Source organism: Drosophila suzukii, chromosome 2R (assembly GCF_043229965.1).
Source record: "Drosophila suzukii chromosome 2R, CBGP_Dsuzu_IsoJpt1.0, whole genome shotgun sequence".
NCBI classification, from domain to species: Eukaryota; Metazoa; Arthropoda; class Insecta; order Diptera; family Drosophilidae; genus Drosophila; species Drosophila suzukii.
The window spans coordinates 10,153,328-10,174,158 of record NC_092081.1 but is presented as its reverse complement, the minus strand read 5'-3'; the positions used below and the strand labels follow the sequence as shown (position 1 = coordinate 10,174,158).

The 20,831-nt window shown below is 42.3% G+C and overlaps 3 protein-coding genes and 2 non-coding genes across 7 annotated transcripts; 3 read left to right on the top strand and 2 right to left on the bottom strand.

Annotated features, from left to right (window-relative positions):
- Positions 1-183: 183 nt before the first annotated feature.
- On the bottom strand, positions 184-11,385 carry Su(var)2-HP2. 2 transcript variants are annotated; one of them, XM_065863406.2, is made up of 10 exons: positions 11,078-11,385; positions 10,910-11,000; positions 10,514-10,834; positions 10,124-10,444; positions 9,912-10,058; positions 9,579-9,830; positions 4,906-9,462; positions 4,742-4,813; positions 870-4,519; positions 184-805 (listed from the first exon to the last, which is right to left on the bottom strand). In XM_065863406.2, exons 2-10 carry the CDS (start codon positions 10,956-10,958, stop codon positions 365-367), a joined length of 9,810 nt encoding a protein of 3,269 aa, XP_065719478.2. In that variant the 5' UTR covers positions 10,959-11,000; positions 11,078-11,385; the 3' UTR covers positions 184-364. The 2 variants fall into 2 exon arrangements, with proteins under 2 accessions (XP_065719478.2, XP_065719479.2); XM_065863407.2 differs by lacking the exons at positions 4,906-9,462; positions 9,579-9,830 and having other exon boundaries at positions 10,910-11,370.
- Positions 11,386-11,990: 605 nt separating this feature from the next.
- Sec61beta (Sec61 translocon subunit beta) lies at positions 11,991-12,954 on the top strand. Its single transcript, XM_017072205.4, has 3 exons — positions 11,991-12,153; positions 12,211-12,422; positions 12,497-12,954. Exons 1-3 carry the CDS (start codon positions 12,151-12,153, stop codon positions 12,582-12,584), a joined length of 303 nt encoding a protein of 100 aa, XP_016927694.1. The 5' UTR covers positions 11,991-12,150; the 3' UTR covers positions 12,585-12,954.
- On the bottom strand, positions 12,924-14,495 carry LOC108008366 (rRNA N(6)-adenosine-methyltransferase ZCCHC4). Of its 2 annotated transcripts, none has more exons than XM_017072203.4 (3): positions 14,079-14,495; positions 13,841-14,029; positions 12,924-13,775 (listed from the first exon to the last, which is right to left on the bottom strand). In XM_017072203.4, the coding sequence occupies exons 1-3, from the start codon at positions 14,471-14,473 to the stop codon at positions 13,046-13,048; spliced, it is 1,314 nt and encodes a 437-aa protein (XP_016927692.3). In that variant the 5' UTR covers positions 14,474-14,495; the 3' UTR covers positions 12,924-13,045. The 2 variants fall into 2 exon arrangements, with proteins under 2 accessions (XP_016927692.3, XP_070851236.1); XM_070995135.1 differs by having other exon boundaries at positions 13,841-14,025; positions 14,079-14,212.
- A 1,048-nt stretch (positions 14,496-15,543) lies between these two features.
- LOC118877025 (small nucleolar RNA Me28S-Cm3227) lies at positions 15,544-15,625 on the top strand. Its single transcript, XR_005013962.3, has one exon. It is a non-coding gene; the product is annotated as a small nucleolar RNA Me28S-Cm3227 (small nucleolar RNA).
- Positions 15,626-15,783: 158 nt separating this feature from the next.
- Positions 15,784-15,868, top strand: LOC118877024 (small nucleolar RNA Me28S-Cm3227). The gene has a single exon (XR_005013961.2). It is a non-coding gene; the product is annotated as a small nucleolar RNA Me28S-Cm3227 (small nucleolar RNA).
- Positions 15,869-20,831: the final 4,963 nt, after the last annotated feature.

The following is a 20,831-nucleotide window of genomic DNA, read 5'->3' as shown; positions in this document are numbered from 1 at the left end:
AAATGGAAAATATTTCATTTATAAAAAAACGCGTTTCTGGAAAAATACAAAATACGGCTACTTTTAATTTTTAAAAAAATGTTTAATTTAAAGTTTACTTTGTATAATTAGTGTTGAGTTATATTTAATTTGTAAGACTTACTTCTAAAAATATACACTTTCATATTTCAAAAACGCACAGTGTTTACACATTTTATCCATTTATTTTCAGAAAAATTACCGGATGGTCGATAGTTTTAACAAATTCTTCATAGTAGAATTACATAATTCTGTTTTTGCGTTCAACGAAATAATTAACTCTTCTTAATTAACTGTGTTAAAGTAACTTAGAATACTTTCCATCTGGTTTATAGTCTTTACTCCGCTAGATGATAGCCTCCGAAGAGTCGTCCAGTTCGCCCTTGATCTCTGCATCCATGGGCTCCACGGTATTGTTTGAGTCGGGCAGGATGCTTTCCTCCGGCTGCGAGACCTGGTTAATGATAAACACATTCGGATTGGAGGTGCTACTGAGACTCATTCCGGCGGGGGCTACAAGTGGGGCGGCATCTGGTTCTGAGCCGGGAGTCGCTTTTGGTGTCGTTGGAGCTGCCGATGTAGATGCAGTTGCATCGGGTGTTGGTGTGGTCTTGGTCTGAGTGGCCGTTCTTATCGGCGTGGTTTTCTTCTTGCATAGCACGGGTCTCTTCACAGGTACCGGAGGATTAACCGATGTTATGGTGCTCACTGACCCTGTTTTTTTCCTGACGACTATTTTTGCTGGTGTTGGCTTGTTCCCTGACACAGTAGTGTTGATACTTCCGGTCTGAGGGTACAAATTATAGTTAATAAAAAAAATACACAAGATTTTTTGTCATAAATATAGATACCTGGCTTGTTTTTCCTCCAACACTTTTCCTTCCTCCCTGCGTGGACCGCAATTGCACCTTTGCTACCCCCGCAGTTGAGGATGTGGATGGCCTTACAGGCGTGCTGGTGGCAGCTGGAGCGACCTTTCGTGTCACAGACGGTGGTATGCCTCTCCCTTTTGAGGGACACTGAAAGCCGATAATGTTCTTGTGCTCATCGTACAGGGGAATACTGGTGGGTAGGGAGCTGCGCGGTTGAACATGCTGCACGGTTTTCTTTGCTCCCTGAGTTGGGGTAACGGAGGAGGCGGTGGCGGTGGTGGAGCTCACGATACTTTTGGAAAGTGTAGAGCTAGTAGTGGCGATTGATTTTGGTGGATTATCAGCGGTGGAAGTCGACTTTGTAACCACTGGGTTGATTTCGGTCTGCGGCAAGAGCGTACTCGGGCCGGTTGCCTTGTTCAAGTACTGCACGTAATTCTCTAATAGCTTAGTACCGACATCTATGTCGATGGCCATCAGCGAGCTGCTCCTCACGATCTCCTCGATGGTACGCTGTCTTTCGGCCACTGTTAAGGTGGCTACCCGCCGGCTGAGAATCTGGAGAACCAGGTCGAAGGCTTGAACCTTTGCTTGCAGATCCACGCGCTGCTTGTCGGTAGGGCAAATCGCTGGCAATTGGATGAGTGACGGTGGCGGATTAGTTACCGTCGAGGATCTGGGTGGTGCCGGAACTGCAGCCCCTGCTGGCACAACTTTCGCGGTCAGCGTCGTCCCACGTGGCAACTGTTTGGTCAGAGAATCTAAGTGGTTCGAAGGCAGCTGGGAAGTAGAAGCTACTGCGGGAACAGCGGAAGTGAATTTGGATGGATTCGGTGGGTCAGTAGGAGCAGCAACAAGAGCGGTAGTTGGTGGAAAAGCGGTAGCGGGCGTAGGAGCCGTAACAGTTGGTTTACTGAGTTCCCGTCCCTTAGCTTTTCCCAGCGATTCCAATTTAGCCCGCACCTTACTCGGAATATTCTTATCCGCCTTGGAAATGAACTTTGTGGTGATGACCAGAAACTGCGGAATCTCCAACACCGGTACCTCGGCGGTCGAGTGCAAGCGCGTGAAATCAATGGCTCGCATTGGTCCATCCAGATTTGGACAGCAGAAGTCCAGACCCACGTTGTCGTAGGATCGCTTGTAGCGCATTGGGTAGAGGAAGGAGAACATCTTGGTCTGGCCAATGGAATTGGGATTACCAGGCACACTGGCCGAAGGAATCAAATGGGATACACTCGCGCCAGAGGAGGTGGAAGCCACCACATTGTTGATTTGAATAGTGTTGGGGCCACTGTCCTCAATCATCGAAAGTGGTTGCGGTGTTTCTGGCGCTGGAGCACCCACTGGCAATGGCACAATAAGAGTATCCTCTCCCATGACCTCCGGAGGATCATCTTCTGGCTCTGCTTTCACCTCTGGAATTGGGACAGGAAGTGGCATTGTTTTGGCGTGAAACATTTGCACCCTTCGCTGATCCGCCAGTTTCTTGGCATTGCCTTCCAACGTTTCGTCGTCGGTAAGATGTTTATCAGTCAGCGGATAGATAGCTGTTTTTTTCACGGTTGGTCTAGGAGGCGGGGCTACGTTCTGGGCTTTTGCGGAAACGGATGGAATTGCCGTTGGAGTTAGCTCAGTTGAGATTTTTTTTACAGGCAATTCTGGCGCCCGAGCTGGGAAAGCACCGCGCTCCGGTTCTACTTGGGGCTGCAGCATTGTCTCTGACATTGACTCGCCCGCAGAATCTGTTTCAGAGGTCGCTGGTGGTGGTGATGGTAATTTTTTAAAGGCTGCTTGTTTCTCGCGGCTCTTTTTCTCCCGAAGCCATTTGTTAAAGACGCGTCGATTGATTTTAACGCGAACCTTTCTTAGCTTAGCTTTCTGCTGAGTTGGTTTAGCCGTTGGAGAAACTGCTAGAGGATCAACCGTAGACAAACCGACATCACTTATTTTCACTGGAAAGGCAACAAAACCAGTCTCCTGGCTAGGATCATTTTGCTGTGGGAGATCGTCCCTGGGTCGCTTAGAATTGGCCACTTCATTAGCGTCTGCAGCTTCATCTGCCTTCCTTTTCATAGCGAGTTTGGCCTTTATTCCACCACGTCCACGACCCTTTAAAGTCTTTCTGAAGGTCTGGGATTCCATCATTGGTGATTTTTGGTCCAAAGCAGGCGTAAAGCACTCCTTGGATGCATTTAACTGCATAGGAGTTGGCGTCGCAGCCAATGATCTGTTGGTGCTGGCAGCTCGTGTCATGTGAACCGACTTATTTAAGGTAAATTGGCGTGTCGGCACTGTCACGGGTTTATAAAATTTATCCAAGCGGGATGCGTGCGCACTGTCATCCCGAGAAGAATCCCTCGATTCAGATGCAGTTTCAGCCTCCAAGGAAGGAAACTCTGGCTTGGGTTTCGCCTTACGCTGATCGGATTTAGTTTTCTTGGAGGAGGCGCGACCACGGGCCACTGGCCCTGTTGCATCGGCTTTGGCTGCCTTGTCAATTTCCTCGTTCGACGCAACTTTAGGAGGAGCATCCAATGGCCGGGCTTCGGTTTTCTTCGGGACACCTTTTTGTAGAAGTAATTTTCGAACATTCGCAGACAAAGCAGCTCCTTCATGTTTTCTAGCTTCAATTTTCTTCAGGACATCTGTTTCAGGAAGTAGTTCCCGAGCAGTTGCTGTTAAAGAAGCTCCTGCAGATTTCCTGGCTTCGATTTTCTTGGAGCGATCCACTTGAGGGAGAGATTTACGGCTACTGGATTCTGACACAGATCCCTCTGTAGTCCTATTCACAGCTTTCTTTGGGGCTTCTGATTGAGGAAGTCCTTTTCGCGCAGTCGCAGCTAAAGAAGCCGATTTCTTAGATGGTTCTGCATCTTCCTCCGACTTTAGGGATTTATTTTGAGAGCCTTGTGATAATGCCTTCTTCTTGACCTCCGCCTTCTTATTGGCCTCCAATTTTTTGGACGACTTCTGTGATGCAATCTGTGTTTTTCGCGGCAAAACTGGTGACGTTTCGGGAGTGGCAGCAGTAGCGTTAGAAGCCTCTGCTGCATTTTCGTTTAAAGGGACCACTGAAACCGAAATGTTAACCTTTCTTGGAGCAGCCGACGTTACGTCCTCCTTCGGAGGTTCAATTGCCTTACTGGGTGGCAAGGATTTCTTAGTCACCACAATGGAGCTGCTGAGTACTGGATGATCGACGGGCTGGTTCTCTGTGGCTTCCGATTTGCTCAAAGATTTCTTGGATGTCACAGGAGAACCATCCTCTCCCAACGAGGGTTTATGTAGACTAAGAGTGGAACTCAGCAAGGTCTGCACCAAAGGCTTTTTGACCGTCGGAGTAGGACTACTAGACTTCACCAGCTTTCTGGTGGGTGGGGTTAGTATGACGTGCTTGGTGATCTCAATATGTTTTGAATCCCTTGGCGCCGGCTTTCTTACAGCTGAAGATGTCTTGGCCGGCTCGCTTCTCGCTTCCTTAATAGGCGGCTTCGTGGATGACATGATGGTCTCATTACCAATGATAGAGATGAACTTGGCCTTTGAATTGGTTTTGATTTCAGTGTCAACTTTGGAGCGTTTGAGGGCAGGTCGCTCTTCTTCCTCCACTAGATTGCGACGGCGAACTGCAATTAAAATTGATATAAATAACGATTACGATAAAAACGGCGAAAGTGAAATTTAGCCAGGAATTAATAAGGTTAAAAATTTAAAGAAATGTTAAATGCGAGGTATACGCAAATACTTTATGAATCGACCAAATTGTGTATATTTAAATACATTGTGCATATACTGGATATAGTCGCCTTTTATACTGAAAATAATCCTAATCAAAATATAGGACTCACCTGTTTTAAGAACCTCCCGTCTGTCAGTTGCGGACTTCTCCATTTCTTTTCGTAGTTTTCGCTTAGCAGCTTCTGTATAAAGAGAAAGGATTAGAAAGAAAATATTTATTAGATACGTTTATATACTAAGAATAAATAATGAAAAGATTAGTCAAGCTATTAACCATCTGGCTGTGAAGAATCCGCTTCCCGCTTACGCAAGCTGCGCTTTACCACGCTGGACGTGCTGGCCTCGGGTTCGTCTGTGACACTTGTTGTTTCCGTTGAGTCTGGGATTGGGCTTTGAGCGGGTTCTTCATCATCCGTAACATCAGTTTCAGGTTGCGAATCAACTGATTCAAAGTTAGAAAACTCCTTGTCTTCAATGTCCTCCACAGCGGGACATGATTCCTCAGTCAAGACTTCGTCATCAGGTTCTTGATCTTGTTGTGCCTCTTCTTGATTTTCATCTTTTAGGGATTCATCACTTGCAACGTCCACTTTGGGCGGTTCCTCTTTTAGGGTATCCCCCTCTTCACTTGTGGAATTAAATTCCTCATTCTTAGATTCCTGTACAACATGAGCACTATCTGTTGGCTCATTTGTTGGGACGACCGCATTGGATTCTTCTGTGATGAGTTCTTCAACATCGGCAGAAGGTTCCTTAACTTCAGAGTCTTGGTCCTGATCGGTTTCTAGATTATCATTTAGTTCATTCTCAGGGGCGTTATTCACTTTTTCGGGTGTTTCTTTAGGAACTTCTTCATTTAGAATTTGAGTAGTTTCTGGAACCGGAACAGTTTCTTGAACAGGATCTGACACAGGGTCCGTTTCCGTCTCATTATCCCTTTCTTCCGTGTCCTCTATAATTTTTTTTAATTGTTTTGTTTTAAAAGGAGTTTTCTTAAGGACGGACGATTTCCTTGTTCTTGGCAGATTAGAAGTGGGAGTTCTTTTTATCAGAACGCGAAGCTTGCGACAAGAGACTTTTGGAGTACTCAGTTCTTTTTGTTTTGTAGAGGTCAAGGATTCAGAACCTAAGCTAGGACTATCCTCATGAGTGTTATCAGGCTTCCTAGCCACTTTCGGAGCACGACGTTTGGATTTTGAAGATCTTTTATTTGCCCTGAAGGTCTTTTTGTTTCGAGCACTGCTTGTTGTCGGAGTGGTAGGTAAAACTAATTGAGAATTCTCCGTTGAGGTACTCGGGAGAATGGTCACCGGACATTCTGTATAAGTTTCGGCAGGAATTTCGCTCGGATCTAGGTCAGGTTTGCTTTTAAGTTGTTCTTCAGATGTGGTTTCCAACTCGTCTGGTTTCGTCATATTTTCCGAACTGTCTAAGGACGAACTCATTAGGAATGTTTTTGTTGGTGTCTTTCCCGTCTGAAAATCAGGTTCAGGTTCAAAAAGGTCCTGTTGACTAGAAATGGTAGGATTATCTTTTTCGTTAAGCTCAGCACTCTCATAAGCATCTTCAGGATCCTCAATGGTTACTGCCTGCCTACGTTTTCTTATCCTTCCACTTTCTATTCCAGAGACTTTTGGATTGTCCTTTGATTTTTCCGTTTTTTCAACGGGCGCATCCGATGCAGAAGATGTTGGTTGAACCGATTCCGTACTCTGTTGCGAATCCTTTTCCTTAATAGATTCGGCAATGCTTTTATTGGGTTTCTTACCCTTATTCTTGGGCTTTACTTTTAAAGCATTGGACTCGATTGAATCCTGTGAAGAGTCGTTTAAAATTGGTTCAGGGTCCTTTTCGACTGTAGGACATTCGGAAGATGTAGGTTTATCGCTTTCCGTTAACTCTGATTGCTCCTCTTGATCAAGCTTGTCAATTTTCTCACTAGCGAAATCATGTGCAGAGTCTTTTGGTATTGGAACCAATTCTGCGTCAGACGGAATGTCTTTTATTGTGTCCAATTTAATCTCCGGCTCATGCATATTTTCCTTTGATCTGGCTTTTGACGATAGTGTCTCAGGATCTGATTCCTTTTGACTTGTACTGTCATTTGTTTGCTTGTCACTTTCATTGGTTTGCTTGTCACTGTCACTTTCTTCCATACAGATTTCATTTGTTTTGATCTTGCTTTTTGATTTTGCCTTCTTTTCCTTGCTGGCTTCTAATGACTTTTTAGACTGCTCTTCGGCCAGATCCTTTTTGAAAAGCTTTTCTTTTGAAATAACTCTTCTTCCAGTAGCCTCAGATTTGGCGGATGGACTTTCGTCGTGCAGGGGCTTGGCCGCATCAATTATCGCCTTGTCTCTTCGGCTCAGTCTGCCAGAAGCTCGCTCTTCTTTATTAGCGACAGTTCTAGATGGATTCTCTTCACTTTTAGCGTCAACATGGTCAGAAGGCGTATCGCTATCAGGTTTGCCTTTTTCCTGCATTACTTTTCGAGATTTTCTGCGATTGGAGGGCTTTTCTTCAACCTGTACCTTATCAGTTTCCCGCGCTTTGGAAGGTTCTAAATCCGGTTTGGTATCATCTTCTGAAGGGTCTGGAGGTGATAAATTTTCCCTTTCGTCTTTTTGCTCTGACTCGCTTGAAGTTGAATATTCTTCAGCACGTTTTGAAGTAGAAGGAATCTCATCGCTTATATCGGCAGTTACTCCTTTACTTTCGACTCCTTGGGTTCTTCTGGATTTTTTCGACTTCAATGACCTACCCGTTGCTTTCTTTATTTCAGTCTCACTAGAGCTTTGTTTGTCTTCTACCAGTTTGGAAGTATCTGCAACTAGATTGTCTTCAGCTATGTTAGCATCCTTTACACCCTTTTCATTTACAGTCTCAGCTGGATGCGAATTTCCCTCTACCACCTCCTTCTTTTCTGCAGTTTTCTTTTCTATGGCCAACTTGGAAGTTGTCACTTTCCTTTCCGCCGGAGAGCGTTCTTGTGAGGAATGGCTTTCCCCAGGCGATTTTCCAAGTCTTGGACTGCTTCGTCTCGATGACTCATCCACAAGTAGAGCAAGTTCTTTTCTCCGAATTATCTTGGATCGACCTTCCCTTTGCTTCTGGGGAGTTACCTTATCTGACCTAAGTGCTCTTCTTACAACGGAATTTTCCAGAGCTTCGAGCTCTCTCGATTTAATGGGCGTATTAGCTGGCGAAGAGGGGTTTTGTTTCTTAGTTGGAGAAACTAGGCTTGGAGGAACTTCAGAAGATTGCAATGGCTCATCTTTAGGAGCTTGGTCTTGTTCCTCGCCAGGTTTTTGTTCTTTTGCGGTAGGCGATTCCTCTTTGGGTTCAGAATGTTTCTCATCAACAGAAGTAGAAGACTGCTCCTTATCAGGTTGTTCATCCTTAGTAGTATTTAGTTCTGCAACTGGAGTCTGTTTATCATCTGAAGTTTGTTTCTTTACCGGAGGCTGCTTATCAACTGAAGTCTGTTTCTCATCTGGACTTTGTTCATCAGATAAAGTTTGCTCTTCAACCGGTGAAATTTCTTCCTTCTGGCTGTGTGTTTTTGGTATTGATACGGCTTCTGAAATCGTTTCCAGCTCCAGCTCTTTGACAATTTCAATTACAGGATTTTGTCCTCCCTCTACTGATGCGACTGATACCTCATTTACTTCAATTCCTTTTCCAGCTTCAGCTGCCAAGATCTCTTCAGCCAATTTTATGTCCTCAGCCAGCTGGGAATCACTTTCCTCAAGTATATTTCCAGAGTCCTCCATTGCCTTTATGTTAGCACTTGCAAGTACAGCAGGTAATTCAACAGCTTCAGTATCTTCAATTGTATTTTGTATATTAGTAATTTCCTTTATTGCATCTTCATTGCAGTGCTCTAACTTTTTAATGGCAGAGTCCTTCTGAATATCCTCTGCTCGTGAAATTAAATCCTTATCTTCCAATTCATTTAGGCTTTCGCTTACTTCGCCGCGATCCTGTGCGGTATCAAATGTATCGGTAGATGTGTCAAGTGTAGGAAGCGGTTCTTTCTTCATATTCCCAGCAGAATCTTCATCCAGCTGAACATCCAAGTCCGGGGCACTTTTGAGATCCGTTTTAGTTTTAATATCATTCTGGGGTAAGTTTTCAAATCCTGTAAACTCTTTGGCTTTGTCTAACTCTGTGTTTAGTTCATCCTGCTCTAGTGCTTCTTCCAAATTGGCCTTCTCCTTTGTCGCTTCTGCTTCGCTCGCTTCTGTTGAGAGAGGAATTTCTTTGTCCAAGCTTTCGGTTGGATTTTCAGCAGCCCCGTCTTTTGGCGTCTCCTCTTTTGAAACAATTTTACGAGGCCTTCCGCGTTTCTTTTTGACCAAAAGTTCCTCCCCTTCACGGGCATTAAGAGTCGTTTCCTCCGTGGTGGCAGCTCGACTTTTACGCTGCTTTTGGCTTCGAGAGCGTCCACGCTTAGGGAAAGACTCGCTCTTCGACCGCCGCAGCTTGGTCCCCGAAGGTTCAGGGTTATCCAGTCGTTCGCTGGAGTACGTGAGCTTGCGCACATGGCTCTTGTCTGAATCCGCTGGGATCTTGGATCTTGATCTGCTGCGCGGCTTTGATCCAGATCGCTTTTCGAACTCGTACGAGCGCTCCACTTCGATCTCCAATATCTGCTCGGCCAGGTCAAGGCTCATGCGCTCCACCGCCTCCAGCGTGACATTGTCATCCATGTCGTACAGCTTTCGACTGGCGCTGGCCTTGCTGGCCGAGGATTTGGCACTGCTGCTGGCCTCTGGTGGCTCCAGTTCTAGATCCCGCTCCATTTCCTCCACCTCCTCCTTGTCACTGGCTGCGAAACAAAAAGCAGACAGAGTTACAAATGTTAGGGTGTGGCAGGGTTAAAGGTTCATGGGGGCGCTCATGGTCGAGAAATGGTCGCCCCAATGGACGTCGGTGCACACTTACCCGCTGATCGCTTATTAGCATGCTTAACCTGTTCGGAGGAAGAGGGTTTCTTTTCATTGGAGCGGGATTTCCTAGCGCTATTCTGTTTCTTATAGATTGGCGGCGCCTCGGCGCAACTGAGATTACTCAAGTACAACTGAAGGCGCTCATAGACGCAGTTCAAAACAGACTCCTGATCACTCTCAGGGCGCGTATTCTGCTCCATCTGCGGCTCCTGGCCCTCGTCGTCGGAAACAACAGGTGTCACAGTGTCTACACGGTTTATGTGTGTTTACATATTATGAATATTATCAGAGGGTTGGCAGTATCAACTAGTTAATAACGCTGACTTACCCGCCACCGAGGTGGTCCTGCTTGTGTCCGTTGAAATGTCGATCACCGGTTCGGCGTCCTCGTCCTCCGAGTCGCGATCGCCATAGAAGTCAGATTCGTATTCGTAGGACGAATCACTGTCTGAGTCACTATATAAACCTCCCAAGGCTGTTAACAAAACAGAAGGATTAGACATAAACCCCTATAGCAGTAGAGCAGTAGAAATATCTTACTTAAGGGATCTGTTTTTGGCTCGTGCTGCGGAGGCGTCAGATCTGTTTTCTGGGCCTTAATGATGGTAACTGTCTTATTTTTGGCGGGTGCAAGACTACTGCCATTTACAGATCCTGACGACTTGGTTGCTGCAGAGGTGGAATTTTTGATCCCAGCATTTTTGGCTGAGGGAGGAACCAGTGACTTTCTGGCAAAATTGCTGCTACTACTGCTGCTGTGGCTTTTAGGTGGGGCTTCGCCGAGGGATTTCCTGGCACCTGCCTGGGAGGTACTGGGCTTTGGTACAGTCGACCTCTGCGAGGGACGCATCAGGGCTTCGCCTGGGGTTCGGGATATTATATACAAATAAGTTGCAAAATGTGTAATTAAGAGGATTAAGGAGTACCCACCCAGGTCATCCACCGAATCGAAAGACTCGTAGCGCTCGCGCCTCCTAATCGGCTTGGATTTGCTGCTCTTCCGGCTGAAAAGCGCTTCAAGGGCATCGTTTGATTCGTCGCTGGAGGAGGAGGGGGACGGGGAGCGGCGACGCCGGTCCTGGGGCTTTGAGCCTGAACCCTCATTAAACAACTCGTCGTCGAGGTACTTGCCGGGGAAGAGCTTCTGGAAGATGTCCGCATCGATCGACGACGAGTTGCTCGAGTCTGACGAAATGCGACGCTGACGCGAACCGCCGGCAGAGGTAGTTGGCGGAGCACCCGATTTGATCCCTGCAATCGCAAAAATTACACGGACATTGCACATTGCATGCTTATTTATAGCCCAGCGAAGGGGATTTCACGTACCTGGCAGCACCAAGTCTTTGTACTCGTCTAGATATTCTATGTCCTCCATGTTTCACTTCTCATGTGCGTCGCTCGATGTGCAATATGTGAACTGCGCCGCGTTTCGCAAAAGATAGTCACGAAAAATGTGATAAACTCATCGATTGCCTAGCGAAGGGGATATATTACCCATTGGGCGCACCACGCCAAGCACTTTTGTCTCTTTTTTCACCAAAAAAAAATCCTTCAAAATCAAGCAAAAATGATGCCGCTGCAATTAACGTGAACGTAGTGCCGATGTGCAAAAATGCCGAAGCGTTTAGTGAGCCCGCGCTTCGGTGTGGCCGCGCGCGTTCCCTAATGTAATTGCTTGATTTTCAAGTCACAGGTGCTGTATTTTACCGTACTTATTGCTTTAAATCGTTCCTGACATTTTTAAAATCACTAGTTTTTTGGCAATTAATTTGTGCGCGTCTAGTAAATTGCGCTTGCCCGGCAAACATTTCTAAAAATACCTTTATACACAGTTGCTTGGGATGGTTATCGATATTTATTTATCGGCATATTTCTAGCTACAAGCTAGGTTGCATTTGAGGTATTCCCTTGACTGTCAAATTTCTGTGACATGTTTTGGGTATTCTTTACGTTGTTGAATTATAATTATAAGTTAATGTCTAAAATGGTCAGTGAGATTGTAAATAGCGCATGATTGTTGAATTGTTAAACTTTCTGTCAATTTTATAGTTTATTATATAAAATTAATGAATTGTAATTTTTTATAGTTCCCGCTAAAATTTAGTTTGTTTAACTTTGTATTGTAACACATGTGTATAAATGGAAGTTTTAATATTTTTTGTGAAAATGCTTACAAAATAGGTTAACAAATTGAAATAGGAATTTATTGTATGTTAATTAAGAATTCTGAAATCGGCAACATAAATTATATGACAAATTTATATTTAAATGAGAGACTTTTATATAGTGTTTGTGGGCTTATTTTCAAGCGAGTGATGACAAAATCAAATGCACCAGTAGTTAGGTTTGACATTCGCTGTCATCTCCAGCTGTCTAAATGCGATAGCCGCCAGCCCTGACACACGACCTATCGTATCCCAGGGCCACCACCAAAGTGACGTGGAACGAAAAAGACGAAGCGACACGAAGCCGAGGCAGCACGTCAGATTCACATTCAGATTCAGATTCCACTTCGCCTGCTCACATTTTCCAGGTCAGTCGGTGCAGAAAAACAGAAACAGCACAAAATGGTGAGTTAAACTAAAAAGCAATCGAGAGTGCCTACTTATTAAAACCATATTTGCCAGCCCGCTCCAGCAAGTTCGACGGCCGTGGGCAGCGGATCGCGCTCGCCCAGCAAATTGTCGGCGCCACGTAGCGCCGGATCCGGAGGCGGCAGCACCCTTAAGCAGCGCAAGACCACCAGCAGCACCACAGCGGCCCGGAGTCGTGCTCCCGGCGGAGCCGGAACTGGTGGCATGTGGCGCTTCTACACCGACGACTCTCCCGGAATCAAGGTGTAAGTGCCCACAGCTCATCTATATTTAAAGTCCAACACCCCCTCTTATGACACCCCATATTATATTCCCACAGCGGACCCGTGCCCGTGCTGGTCATGTCGCTGCTCTTCATCGCTTCCGTTTTCATGCTGCACATCTGGGGCAAATACAATCGTTCTTAAGCCATTCAATTCGTAGCCAATAAAATACTTTCACCTCAACGAACGTGAACACTGTCGACGTCATCATTTCTTTCGCGATGTGATAACACGAGATCCATTCCGCTTGTTGAGGCATTGGTGTGTTTTCCACATGAAATTAATTATATCTAAGCTTAAGTTAACGACCTGTTTAAACGTAATGCATATTTTCAAAATTAAATCGTAACTTCCCAATCCGTTCGCTCGTTCGTTCGTTCGGCGGGCTGAGAATTCATTCCACAATTTATCGTGGTCATGTGCATCAGAAATTCCGCGCGCAGCAGTTGCAATTCAAATTTGTAAGACATTCAACGAAAAGTGTTAAGAACAAATAAATTTTGTATTAAACAAATGTTTGTGTGGTGTCAATGGGTGGGTGTGTATGGAACTACTTTGTTGTTGACAGCTTTCAACTTAACAAACAACAACTGTTAGGAACAACCTCAAAGATACTGTATGGTGGTTTCGCCCATAAAATGAAGTTCCTTAAAGTACTTTGATCTGTGAGCGCATCTCTGTTCCCTGTGATTCCGCTTGCCGCACAAAAGACAACCTTTGGTGTGTTTCAACTTGGCCTTACGGAAGTTAGGGCATTTGGTTTCAATATGGCCTTTTTGGTCGCACAGCCTGCAGCGCTGCTTGGTCTGGTAGAAGGAGCAGTTGTGACCCTCTTTCTGGGTGCACCTCCTGCAGTTGGTGCAGTGCACGTAGTTGGGTTTCACGCAGATATCGCAGGACTCACAGTGCCTATATGTTTGGCCATTCACTGAGGGACATTTCCCACAGCTGTTACAGTGAAGGTTTCCGTTGGCCGTGCAGCAGTCACACTTTTGGCAGTATTTATAGCCCTCTTCCACAGGTAGCTGCAGCAAACTGAGTGGCACATTGGTGAACAAACGTACAGGTGATCCGCAAAACCGACTCTGCTTTCCCACGTTCGTATATCTCAGGTGATTGGTGTAGTTTATACTGTAGTCGCTCATTTCCATCTCGGGCATTTCCTGCCTTATGTCGTTAGCCGAATAGTAGGGATATATCCAGAATATGGACAGTGGCGTGGAAGGCAACTGGTTGATTCTGTTGTGGAGTTTCCTGAGGCTGCGCAGGGTGTGGGAAATCAGTTCAGTTCGACAGCCAAATGGGGGATCCGTCACTATCAGCAGTTGTTCTGGACTGAATTTGGAAATGAAGAGTACTTTTATAATGGGGATTCCTTCATATTTGGGTTACTGACTTACCTGGTACCTCCCAGGAACTGTTCAAAGGGCTTGCGATTGTAGAAAAAGTGGTTATTGCACATGTTGTAGAGACAGAACTCTTCAGGTCCCAGAAACTCTGCAAATCTCTCATCCAGATCCAATAGAAAACTTTGCAGTTTGTGGCGCAGATGGAAATGTAAACGTGGGGCTCCCATGCAGATAACCTTCCTAATTAAAGCGGTTAAAGGGTATTTCAGAAATGAAGAGGTTTACCCACCTAGCTCCTATACTTTTACACTGATTTGCCAAGAAGTTCAGAGCAGCTTCATCAAAGAAGTATTGAGCATTGACTTTGTCCTCGGAAAGCGCTTTTAGACTTAGTGTAGGATCAGGAATGGAGGGATTCCTTGGTTTACTGTATGACGAGGGATAGTTCCTCACAGGAAGTGGTGTCCTAGAGGTTTGACCTCTCCACTGCTCCGCCGGCAGGTGAAAATTGCAAAGTTTTGAGTCCCGGTGGGCTGAGCAGGCGTAAAATCCCTGTTCGGGAAGCTGTGATTGTCGGTAAAACAACACAGTGGGTCCATGCTCGCACCGGGGATGCTGCTCCTCGGGATCAGCATCATCGTCCTCAACTTCAAGCAGTAGTTTATCGCCTTTATTATCAAACATTCTGCAAAAACGTGTATTTATCCTAAACAAAAACAGTAAACAAGCTGTGAAAGAAGAAGAAAAATACAGTGCGTTCACTCTATAAAGTACACACTCGACGATTGCGTGGCTTAGTGTTCATAATATTTAGACTTAGATCATTAAAATTAATATTGCAAATTTAATTTGCGAAATTTATCAAAAAATTGTTTTTGTTCGATTGCAGGCAAGATCAGATGAGAAATTCTCATAATCAGATATATAAGTAGCCTCATCCATAATGAAATGCATTTAAAAAATTCTACAACAAAAAATACCTCGTGATTTTTTATACTTTTTAATTTAAAATCATTTCATACTATGATTTATTCGATTACTTTTATTTTATTTTACTTTCTGGCAGTCCTAGAAATTATCGGTCAGTATCGATTTTGTTTGAACGTAAGCAAACGTAAGCAAAAACGTCCTAATTTTTCAAACAATATATATCGGCAAGCAATATGTTTTTTCTGCACCAACCCTCTCTGGTCACTCTAAAACGGCAAAAATCTATAAAAGCACGTGCAAACCCTTAAAATTTCTTTTAATTTAAAATTTTTTCGGAGAGTTCAGTCGCGTGGTCAGGGAAAGTGAAATGGAGCAAGGCCATATAAAGGTTATGTTTTTTAAAGCAAAGAAAAGTTAAAGTGCAAGTCGGATGCAAGCGCAATGAACGGATTAAAAGTAAGGATAAACTATTTTCATTGTTTTATCATCGTTTTTTGATGAATGTTCTTTTTCTGAAGAGTCGAGTGCTAGATCGCAAGATTTGGCACTCTTCCTGTAGAAAGAATAAGAACGGCCAACTGATAAACTAAATTCATTAACCAGACTGCATTTAAATGCAACGTACAAGGCAATAAGTTAACCTTTTATTTCTTTGTTCTAGATGTGAAAAACACGTGGTGGAGCCATCTCGTAAGAGAGAGAGAGAGAGAGAGAGAGAGATAGCCGCCATTGCCCTCCATGAGGCATCTCGTGAAAGAGAGAGAAAGCCAACCGGCATTGCCCTCCATAGGTATGTAATACTCTCTTTTTATATTCTCTTAATCATTTTCCTGATGATAAGTTCAATCTGAACAAAGTGCTGTTGATTTACAACTTAAAAATTAAACCAAAAGGATTCTGATAAATCAAATATTTAAATAATAATTTAAACGAAAATGTGCCTCGACAATAACAGCAATTTTTATTTTTAGGTCTGCATATTGACAAGCCGCCATCTTTATGGATAACTCTGGGGGAAAAATGTGATCTAGGTAAGATATACGTTACTTGCTTGTTTAAATACAATTTTCCTGATGATAAGTTCAATCTGAACAAAGTGCTGTTGATTCACAACTTAAAATTAAACCAAAAGGATTCTGATAACCAAAAAAATAGACTTTAGATTTTAAAGAAAATGGCGTCGAAAACATAACCTTACTTTTCTTTTCTTTCAGAATTTGTGGGGCTCGAGAAACTTCTTCGATCGCAATTCTGTCGTTATGAGGTAAGTTTAATTTGAAATTGACAAAATAAAATATTTATCTGATGACAAGTAATTACCGTTTGATTTTCGTGATATTAAACCCAATGGCTGCTATTTAATAGTAACTGATAGTATTTTAAAACAAAAAGATTTTATTTTATTAGCGCTTTTACTAATTACATTTTTATTCTTTTTAGATTATATCATGGTACGAGAAAGATCCAATTTTAAAAGAATCAATACGGCATTATAATGGTGAGAAATTGTTTTTTTATTTTCTATAGATTTTTATTGATGAATATAATTACCGTACGACTTCTTTGATTAAATCTAAATGGCTGCAATTTTTGCAACTGAATTCAACGAATTTTTAAAATATATTTTTTATATTTTCCAATTTGCTAACTTAATTTGTTTTATTTTGCAGTTTTGACAAGACTTGATGTAAACTGGTACTAAATTAGCCTTTTAAAGCCAACCAAGGTAAGAGTTAAAATTTTGATTTTGTAATATGCTGCAACAGTTTATATGATGAATACCTTTTATCTATTAACTTTCGTTCTACTGAGTAGAAAATGCGGAGAAATATTACTGATACCTAAAAAAAAAGCAGCTTATTGTTATAACAATGTATTTCATGTGGATTGTATAACAATGAATTCTTTTTTTTACAGACAGCTCTGCTGATTTCTTTGTCGTGCGAGTTTCTATTGTCCTGCGAGTCTGTTTTCTAAGGTATGTTTATTTGCTAGTATTACATTTTAAATATTTTATATGATGTTACTTCTAGTATAGTTCATTAGAAAAACATATGTTACCAACTTTTTGAAGCTGATTAAATTTTAAAATGTAGTTTTTGCGTGACCTTTACTTAAACTGATTCAAAACGAATATTTTGTTTTTATTTCAGGTGTAATTTGGATCGACATTTTATATCAAGACCCTTTATACTTGTGTTGGATGGAAGTGCAATCAAAAGGTTAGTATACATTTTTGTTGCTTTAAAAACAATCTAAAAGCGTTGTTGTGATGATATTTTCCTAACTCAGGATTCCCTCTTCTGAGTAGAACCCTAAAACAACCATGCTGTTCACTTTCCCTGTCTGAAATCAAACGCTTTAAAAATAAAATTGATTGTTTTTTTTATTTTAAAGCTTTTTTAACAAAAACAATTTTATCAATTTCAGGTTTTTCTGTGGTATTCTTCAATAGCGGCAAGATATCCCTGCAATTATAAAGGTGAATATTACTTTTCTGATTTTCTAAAAAATTGATTTAAAATGATGAAAATTTCCGTCCGTGGAATTTCAACAAAGTAAAATCATGCTGACATTTGTCTTCTTCTTTCCCCATCTGATAAACCTTTAAAAATGTGTTTCACCGTTGTTTATTATCTTAAACTAATGTGTATTTCTCTTCTGTTACAGAAATCCGAAAGTAGTGGTGAAAACTGGTTTTTTGAAGCTTATAACTCGGAAGATCTAGGTAATTAATAATACCATTTGCTCATAATTTGGAATGATGAAAATAATGTCCGTAATTTTTGGACTGAGCAACACCATGCTGTTTAAATGTCATTTCCCCACCTGATAAATCATTTCAAATATGAGATTTTGAACAATTAAAGTTCGCATTACTTATAAATTTTTGTATTACAGATTGCTGTAGGAGGTCCATTTAATCGAGATCTTTGAAGATGTAGTCCTGATTTAACTGAGAAGGTAATTATTATCATGAATTGGCTTTGTTTTCTTGAAATGATGAAAATACCGTCCGTGGTTTATTAACTTAGAAACACCATGCTGTTTGAAAGTCATTTCCCCAACTGATAAAATATTTGGAATATTAATTATTTACCTTTTTTGAATGTTTGCTAATTATTTCTTTTCTTCTGTTGCAGGTTGTATTGCAAATCTGTATGACCACTGAAATCCATATTGTCACATAATAAAAAAAAGAATTGAATGTAAATCCAAATTGTTTTGTTTTGGGTAACTGGGTTTTTTTTCTTATAGGCAGGGTTCACTTTTTCGTAAAGAAAAAATTAAAAAATATATGTTTTGCGGTGCTGCTCAGGTTTATTTTAAAGTTCAATTTGTAATAAATGTGTGGCGCCATCTGTGGTTTTTATTCTGCATTTTATGTGGCGCCATCTGGAGTTAAGTAGCTGAAGCGTGTCGCTCTCAGAAGTGGCAACGCTATTTATCTTTTTGCCAACATCTGGCAAAATGAAACTTAAATTTAAAAAGTGGCGCGTTACTTCTCTATTTATTTATTTGTAAAAAATATTGATCTATAGAAAACATTTTGTGGGCTGATTTTTCCGACACCTTCTTTGGCACTTGCCAAGCTTTCCTCGGTGTCTCCAATTTTTCTTTGCATTTTTAAGGGCGTCAAACAGCAATTTATCATGCATGTAGTGCTGTCCACATAAGCGGAAGTCGCCACCATGCCCTGCCATCCGTATAAGCAGCAACAACAACAACAACAACAACATGAGCAATAAGAAGAAACTCCACCCACTTTGGAGAGGAAAGGCGTAAAGGGAGGCGAGGGGTGTCACAACTATTTTCAACATTGTGCACACATTTCATTCATTGAGTGCATGTTGAGCACGAGCATATTTACAACAAGTTACGACGATGTGTGCCAGGCACTTTATGCGCTTTTATGCGATTTTATGGGGCATTTTAAATGACAGTTAGTTGGTTTTTTATTAAGTTGATAATTATGTTGGGTGTGCGGGGGGTGTGCGAGGGGTGTGCGAAGGGTGTGCAATCAAAACCCAATGAATTCAATTGAAAATTTCCCATTTCACCATCATGCTCAAGTTATTTACCGGTTACTTCACTTGGGGCTGCGATGAAGAAGAGAGGGTTTCCGATGGGTAGTTTTGTGTACAGTCGAAAAAGAAATTGGGGAAAAGCAATTTATTTCTAAATTTTTTTTTTTAAATGAAGAAAAAACCATAAAATATTATTTATTATTCATACATTTTTAAATAATATTATAAAAATCAATTTAAATGCAATACACATTTTTAAGTTTTCTTTTAATTATTCTGATAAAGATAATTTAAAGGTATATGTGTTGCTTATTTATTTCATAAAAAACTACTGATTTATAGGATTTTTAAAATAGGAATTTAAATTTTTATTTAATTTATAAATATTTCCATTCTTCTAAAATTCGAATTTTCGGTCTATTTTTAAGACTTTTTTTCAGTGCTTTGCGTGGTTTGCTGAAGGCTGGCAGGAAGTACTCGCCGTTGTCGTCGGACTCTGCCAAGTCATCGAACTTTTTGCACTCGATATGTGACGACAAGGACATCGCCGCTGCGCTTTTCACTCCCGAATCTGATGGAGATAAGGCCAAGGAGTCTGTCGCCGCTCCGCTCCGAGTGGCTCCTGCAGGAAAACTTTGCCTTTCTGGCTGTCTTGGTTTCTGGGCCCTATCTTCTTCTGTCTTCTGGGCCCAGAGCCTGGTTTTTGCGGTTAACTGGCGAGCAGCAGGGCCACAGCCAGCTGCTCAAGTTGGCCAGCGTTTCTGTGACAATTTATTTTCTGTGCTTTGGCATTCGCTTTTCAACAAATCGAAAAACTATTAAATTGGGCTGAAAGCCAGCAAACGAACGCCAAAGAGCCGGAGGAACAAACAAAAGCAAAAGAAATGAGGTAGAAGCATTTATTTCCGCAAAGTATTGAAAATCGTATGCCCTATTTTGGGGGATAATTAGGATTGAGGCAAGGTTGGCACACAAGGACGATTTGTGTTCTAAACTTATAGCTTGAGGCTTTTTTGGTTTATAAATAATTAATTCAAGGAGGTAGATTTTGAAGGTAACCTCAAAATAAATTGAGGAATTCTATATGCAATCTGCCCTATATATTTATTTTATTGAATATTAATTTAAAATGTTCTTATGTTGTAGTTGTTAACTCTGAAATTCAAACTTCGATTGTTTAAAAAATATGATTTTAAAATGTTTCCATGCAACCCCTTGGTAAATAACGAAAGATATCCTTAAGTAATTCTAAAAAATATATTTTAATCTCATCAGATGTTTCCTTGAACTGTCATTAGAATGCATTTCCGAATCTGGGTTACCCGTGTAACCTCGGCCGAATGGGGAATTCCTTTGATGATTCCGCTCCCGGGTTTCGAGCCACATTCCGTGTCCTGCTAAGGGTATTCAAAGGCGAACTCTGACCGCTTTTTGCCAGGACTTACTTACTATACACTGGCAGAGAATTCGCTTTGTTGACAGTCACGCGACTTCTCCACGCTTTGGCACATTTGATTTGGCTGCAACTTTTCACCTCGGAGCGGAAGAACTGCGACGACATCAAGTTAATTGGATGGCAAAATGGGGGGTGCTTTCCAGGGGGGCTTTTCCAGGGGATGGATGGTGGTGGCACTACCAAAGGACCAAAAGGACGAATCTCCGGTGGGCCAGATGACAAGTGTGGCCAAGGCAACGGAGCCCGATTAGAATCTAAGCCAGGGGAAGCACACAAAACACACATCACACATGGCATTCAGGCATTTTGAGGCCAGCAAACAGACATTAACACGTGAGCGCGGTTATCTGTAGGATCTGTAGGCAAACCGGTAATCTCAGGATCTTAAAATCTCTGAATCCCCGAGTGTGTTTGCTACTTGGCACCTCTTCAAAACAAATACCCTGCAAATTCAAAGGCAGTCCGACCGGCCCCTTCGAGTGACACTAAACTAATTAAAAGTTTGTCAGACTCCGGGTTCTTTTTGGGATGGCCAGTCCATATGGCCCCGACTACGGGTTATTGGCATAAATTACGCATTGAAATCACGTAAGTGTCGGGGGCAAAATTTAATCAGAGAGTGCGGCGG

Excerpts from the sequence above, each read along its gene's own strand:
- Sec61beta (XM_017072205.4), top strand. Across the intron at positions 12,423-12,496 it reads GACTCTCCCGGAATCAAGGT|CGGACCCGTGCCCGTGCTGG; the intron begins GTAAGTGCCCAC and ends ATATTCCCACAG.
- LOC108008366 (XM_017072203.4), bottom strand. The coding sequence starts at position 14,473 with ATGTTTGATAATAAAGGCGATAAACTACTGCTTGAAGTTGAGGACGAT. Across the intron at positions 14,030-14,078 it reads TGTAAAAGTATAGGAGCTAG|GAAGGTTATCTGCATGGGAG; the intron begins GTGGGTAAACCT and ends CGCTTTAATTAG. Across the intron at positions 13,776-13,840 it reads CAGTTCCTGGGAGGTACCAG|TCCAGAACAACTGCTGATAG; the intron begins GTAAGTCAGTAA and ends TTCCAAATTCAG.